At 38.7% G+C, this 6,661-nt stretch overlaps 1 protein-coding gene across 1 annotated transcript; it reads right to left on the bottom strand.

The window, feature by feature from the left end:
- Positions 1–531: 531 nt before the first annotated feature.
- On the bottom strand, positions 532–6,189 carry LOC113143585 (ubiquitin-like protein 3; the record flags this gene model as incomplete). The annotated part of the gene is made up of 4 exons (XM_026329345.1): positions 532–1,485; positions 3,176–3,253; positions 4,156–4,242; positions 6,054–6,189. Coding segments are annotated over 4 exons (354 nt in total), but the record flags the coding sequence as incomplete, so codon positions are not given.
- Between the last annotated feature and the right edge of the window lie 472 nt (positions 6,190–6,661).

Below are 6,661 nucleotides of genomic sequence, written 5' to 3'. Positions count from 1 at the left end.
CCAATATACTGTATATCAACAAGGTCTAGAGTCATCATGATCTATATAAGATTCATATTAAATATATTCTACATGTTACTTTAGTTTGGAACATTACTTCCATTGGAAAAATATAAAATAAAACAAAACATTTTATACATTTTTTAATCTGATGAAGGAGTACATGTTTCTGTTGTGCAAAATGGACTTAATGCAGAGAGAGAATTAAGGAAAGAGTAAAAAGCGAATTAAGACAAATAACATTTTCATTCATTTCTCTGCTTGGACAGCCATTGTCAGAGAGATCATTCACACCACTGCTGAAAAAGGAGCACAACAAGCCTTTCCTTGGAGAGAAGGATGGAACGTCAGTGAGGGGAGAAAACTGACATGATGTTTTATTAATCACAACACTGGTCGGTCAGTAATATGCATGGACTGTCAAAACACAGTCACAAATGTCATGGACAAACAAATAACCAAAACAAGACCACCAACACTGGTTGTTTGTCTATTTGTTTGCTTGTTAGATTTTGTTTTGGCTAAAATATGACAACTGAAAGAGTCGGATGTGTTGGTCTACACAGCACTCTGCAGACAAGAAAAGGAAAAATTCTCTGCATGTGGCCCTAGAGGTCACAGGCAGAGGAGGGCAGTAGGAAGGACACAGGTGTGTGTATATGTGCGCGTCCTGGTCTGAGTTCTGTGTTCAGGCACATCTAAACTTTATCTGCTGCACTGATGGAGATCACACAAGCACATATGGTTGGATGTTTGGAAAGGGCGTCATTGTGAGTGTGTTTGTGTGTGTGTGTGTGTGTGTGTGTGTGTGTGTGTGCGTGCGTGCGTGCGTGCGTGCGTGCGTGCGTGCGTGTGTGTGTGTGTATTCGTATGTTGGTGAGTTAGTGGTTAAAATTCTCAGCCGTCTGCAAGAAAAAACAAGGCCACACACACAAGCTTGGGCACTGCATTACTATGACAACCAGCTAGAATGAGAAGCCAGTTATAAAGTGACTTTTTACCAGACCAGCTGAAGATAATGCATGTATGTCTGTTGTATTTGTGTGCATGTGTGTGTGTGTGACTGAAGGCTTACAAAAGTGTGCAGGAAACAAAGGAAAAACACATGCAAATCCAGCTCCTTCCCCTAATTTTCAGTAATGACAAAAAATCAAGTACAACAAAGGAATCAACTATTGATAATCAATTTCCTGCTCTGCATTCTGTGTCCTGGATCAGCCTAAGCCTGCTGTCTTCCTATGTATGTGTGAGTGTGTGCACCAGTGCGGAAAGAAAAAAAAACATAAGAGAGAGTGTGTGTTTGTGTGTGTGTATCTGTATACATATGCGCATTATGGGCAGGCTCCAGGACAGGGGACAAGCTCATTAGGTCCAGGACGTTGAGGGCGAGAACAGATGAGAAGGATGGAGGGCTGGTGGTGGAGGTGTGTATTTACAGAATGACACAGCAGTTACTCTCCCCAGTCTTCTCTCTGTTCCTCTGACCTGGGAACACACACATAAGCACACAAACATCATCATCATGACAACCAATGTTTCTACACCCAGCAAAATAGAATTTCAAAACTTTTATTTTAAAATTAAAGGCCAGTTTCACAAATTGTAGACTGGTCTACAGAATTAAGCCACTATATCCAGTTTAAGATGTTACTAAAACACAATTACATATTAAATCCCTTGTCTTACAAAACAAAAAAAAACAACTCTGCAGAGAAACCAGCTGCATGTGCAGCCTAAGCAGGTTGTACTGCAGTGAAGTTAAGAACTTTCTGTCATCGCTATTTTCTCTGAAATCACATATTTTAAATGCTGATGTAGTTGATGATAGTGCACAGCTGTTTACCAGGTGTTGGCTGTGATGCAGTTTTGTAGTTTTTCAACTGCAAAGAGGTTTAAGATTTAATGTTCAGGCATTTCACTGTGCACAGCGCTCTCTACAGAAAGCAGCTTCAAACACGACATGTACACAAAACCATTTTAAAATTTAAATGGCTTACAGCATATGCATTTTTACATTATCTCAATAAAGGCCCACTTTATTTTCCATTCAGTCTAGTTTAACTTACAGTGTTTTATATAAGCAAAGACCGAATGCTAAAATATTTACCACCAGATGGTAATCTCAGAATTAAGACTTATGATTCAGTCCAACAAGTCACACCATGAAAATGTGGTTTCCTTACAACTGACAAAAAGGAAATATGTAGCTCTGTTTGACAATCATATGAAGTGAGAAATGTGAAGGGAAGTAAGGGAACTTTGCCTTGTAATTATTCTTCCATAAGGTACTGTTCTTTTTCTGGGCTAGTGATTACTGTAGTGATTAATCCTACCAAAGAAAATCAATAACTAACTATAACTTTGAGCAACCAGTGAACTGTTTATCTGAACCAAGGGCATAGGTTTAGTGATGTATGCCTGATGGCCAAAATAAACTGTTGCGTATATGCACTTCAGTTCCAGCTCTCTTTTCTCTTCCATATGCACACCTGTACACAGAGGTGGCAGACCCATAATCTTGTTTGAAATTATATTCCAGATCATGTAACAAATTTACTGCATTTTTTTTATTCATCTCATTAACATACAGACATTAGACCTCATCTATGAGACTTTGCTCCTGTGTGCAGGTAATCAATAATCCATAACACGGTTTGAAATTAAGGGTTGTCAAGTCCTGGTTGAGTATCCCCCAAATTCCAAATATTCTTCATGAAAACAAACATTTTGCACGAAATGCACAAACCCGGCAGTGTTGCACAGACCTGAAGGATAACACTGGAGTTAAAATGGCAAGATCATAATTGAGATCATAATTCAGCAATATCTTGACACTGGTAAAGACACGTCCCTACTGTCCAGACCGGAATAAGCCTATAATGTGAACTTTTTGTTAGGCATAATTCCACAGCTTAGCTTCTCCATACATCTCCTCCTTCTGCACAGTCACAACAAGGAGAACTGTCACATAATAAGATTTATATTAACTGTACAGTATAGTCTACATGATGTGCTATATCTTGGGGATTCACTGAAGGATAGCAATTATTTACACCAGTTCCTAAAACAGAAGGCATGTTTAGAGATAAATAATGGCTGGAAGCAGAATGTTTAAAGTTCTTCAGTGTGTGAAAGGACTTCTGAAAGGAAGTAAGGAAGACGGGGAGTCGGTTACCTTGGGAATTTGGCTCAGGCAAAGTCTCTCTGGCAACTAAATGCATCACTGTGGTCTTCCCCAAGGGCAGTTTGAGAGCTAACGGGAGGGAGAGGGAGAGAGAGAGACAGAGACAGGAGAATTAGAGGTTATTCAGTTAGATACAGTACATCTCTCTTTAAGTCATTCAACATCAATATCAGCTGACTTTTCAACTGCTTGTTGAAACAGTAGAGTACAAATGCCGCTACACTGGAAATAGTAGGGAATAGCCAGGTAATGAATCAAATAAAAAGGTGATATGTATTTCTTTGAGCATCAGTGATTTTTCATGTTTCTAAATAGTTTTTTACCATATTGCCACGTCATGTCCAACTGTCAACATTAATTTATAGCAAAACTAATGGCTATCAGTATGTGCATGAAGATCTGCACGAAGTTTCATTCTGCTCCATCTATTGTACGCTTAGTAGTACAACAAGCAGCACTGGTCCTACTGTCCTATTCAACTTAAAAAACCTACACGTACACCTTAATATTCACTCTAAACTGCAGTTGATATATTACTTGCTATACTGTAACTGTTACTCCACTAAACTACTTCTACTCTACTTCTACTAAACTACAGCAGTCAAATCAGAATTGGGTTAAATGGGACAACAAGCCTAGAAGCCAGGGAGAAGTGAAGTGAGCGGCTTAAAAAGAAAATATGTCTTTTTCTTTACACTTATGATATTCATTTCCACACACACCCTCCCTTTCTGTTTCTTCTTTATGCTGCCTGAGGTCTACTCTAATGCCAGTCTTACCCCTTTCCTATCCAGCCTCTTTCCCCTCTTTTTCTGTATTTCCTCTCTCCTCCCTTTCTCCATCAAAGCAGGCTTGTCCAGAGCACTGAGGTACCTCTGTTCCACAGCTCAGGAAAAAGATGAGAACAGCAAAGAACTTTCCGGTGACACACTGCTGTGATTTTGTGTGCATGTCTATATGGGTTTTCTCACCTCCTAGTGTTACGTTGCCATGTAGAAAACGTCCCTGGTAAATCAGCCTCAGTATGTTAGGACTGCTGACCTGCTCTTCCTCCCAGTCTGAAACAAAAATGGTAATTTCCAATAAAAGATCATCATAAATAGAACATACAATGAATATATAAAGCTTAAATAACAACATATCACAACTTTTAGGTTTTAAGAACAATAAATAAAGCCAGTTTCTGTCTAAACACCAATAATGAAGGTTCCCAGACTCTAGATTACAATTTTAAAAAGGACACAAGGAATTTAATTGTTAATGGGTTCTGACTATGCTCAGCAGAGCAAAGATGATGACAAACCACTTCTGTTTTATGTCAATGTAAGACATACAGCATGGTGAAAAGAAATCTGTCATTGCATCGTGGAAAAAGTGACCAACAACCACTCCAAAGATATTTTAAGACATTTAGGGCCATTATTTTAGATCATGATATGCAGAATGTATAATATGCGGGTTTTGTGGGATGCTCTACAGAATGTGAGAAAGAACCTAAGGTGTGGCTTGGGAAGAGCTGAAGACAAAAGTGACGGCATTAAATGAAAGAGAAAACAGTGAGGGAGTTGCGCAGCAGCAGAGTCTGGTCACCAGATGTTTGTCTCCAACTAAGCGTAGGGTGTTGGTGCTGAATGAGTGCCTGCTCCGGGTCTCACAGGGTTCAGATCTGTTTTCTGGGAGGAAAGCAGGGTGCTTCCAAAACTGACAGGACTGAAAGGAAAACCCCTCTTGCTGAGAAGAATCTGAGTCAATCAACATCATTTCTAATTTTCTATACAGCGTGGGCTTCTCCTAAACTGGACTATATGCACAGCACAGTGGAAAGGGTACAGTTGGTTCACATCTGAAGATGGTTTAAGGTTAGCAGTATTGAATGAATTCAATCACTAGTGTAGCAGCAGTCTGTAAACACAGGATAGCTCCACAGCTGCCTCTATCATTGTTATAAAAACATAGCCAAGACAAAGTGAGATCATCTGGTTTTCATGTGTATTAGCAGCAAAACTATTAGCAATTATGGTTTATGCACACATGCTCCAAGAGTGCTCATGCAATAATGTGATTTATTACTATATAACACATATGGGTCTAAATTTTTTATGTGCAGAATATGAGAATATGGGTCCATTCCCCCTGCAACGCTCTGCAGGATAAATGGTATAGCTAATGGCTGGATGATTTATAGGATTTACATGACATTCTGTTTCCGACCCTCTGAACAATGGAATGACCAGACATTTTGCTGTTATGTAATTCTGAATGTTTCAGTGAATAGTGCAACATAATGACATCAAGGAAATATTATGATAGTTATTAAGTAAAAACTGCCCTTGACACACAGTTCCATAGACTCTACATTGAATGCAGCACTGTGAACTGTAACTAAGTACATTGCACTTTTTTCTCCACTTTGTTTGTTTCACAGCTGTAGATCTTAGTTACAATGTGGCATTATAGATGGAACAATCCAACTATGTACAAAGGTGATAAAATTAGCCACTGGCAGATGTAGAATCAGTCTGCATCATTAGTTTGACTTCTGATTATTCAAGTACATTCTTTTGCTTATACTAAGACACTTTTATATTCTGATTCTGTGCACAGGATTTTTAATGTAATGGTGTATTTTTAGTTTTACATTCTCTACTTATGTGAAAGGTCTCAATCTTTCTTCCATCACTTGTCACAAGGGTGAGATAGCTCCTAACATCAAATCAAGGAGCTGAATGTGCCTCAAAAGCGATTTTATTTATCACAGAGACAGAGGGACTTTTACAAACCTTTACCATGTGAGTAGAAATGCTTCTGTAACTACAGCTACTATTCAAGGAAGGGACAATCGCTGAGTTATCTGAGTGGGAATACTCACCCATCGGCCAGTTGTCGTACACGTGCTTGGCAATGTCTGCTGCCGAGTCGTTGGGGGAGAAGAGGAATTCTTTCGTCTTCCCACTGACTAAAATAAGCCGCAGGTTTATCTGCCACACAAACAAAAACAAGCTAAGTTAGAACTGTGTATGACAGACATTACTGGATGCATCTGAGCACAACACAAACAACTGTCATACATGTCGCATTAAAAGCAGTTAAATCAGGAAGCACAGAGGTTTAAGTTGAATAATTTGATTCAATTTAAAGTAATATAAAACGATGTAATAACACAGTATAATATAAAACATGTTTATTGTACATTGTAATATATTACAATGTTTTACTGTAGACACAACTCCCATCTGTTTATTCAACTTCCTCTTCTGCTTTCTCTCATCTCTCTAGCTCAGTTTCTTTATAATAATAATAATAATAATACATTTTATTTCATGGCGCCTTTCAAACTCTCAAGGTCACCTTACAGAGAGAAAAAGGAAGCATACAGCATGAAATACATAGAGTGTATTAAAACAACAATAAAATCAACAATGCATTAACAGAGGGCCAGAAAGTAAAGGCAAAAGTGCGGAGCATCCAGGAGGTGGG

Source organism: Mastacembelus armatus, chromosome 14 (genome assembly GCF_900324485.2).
Source record: "Mastacembelus armatus chromosome 14, fMasArm1.2, whole genome shotgun sequence".
NCBI lineage: Eukaryota > Metazoa > Chordata > Actinopteri > Synbranchiformes > Mastacembelidae > Mastacembelus > Mastacembelus armatus.
The sequence above is the reverse complement of the archived record's forward strand: the minus strand, read 5'-3'. Positions and strand labels throughout refer to the sequence as shown.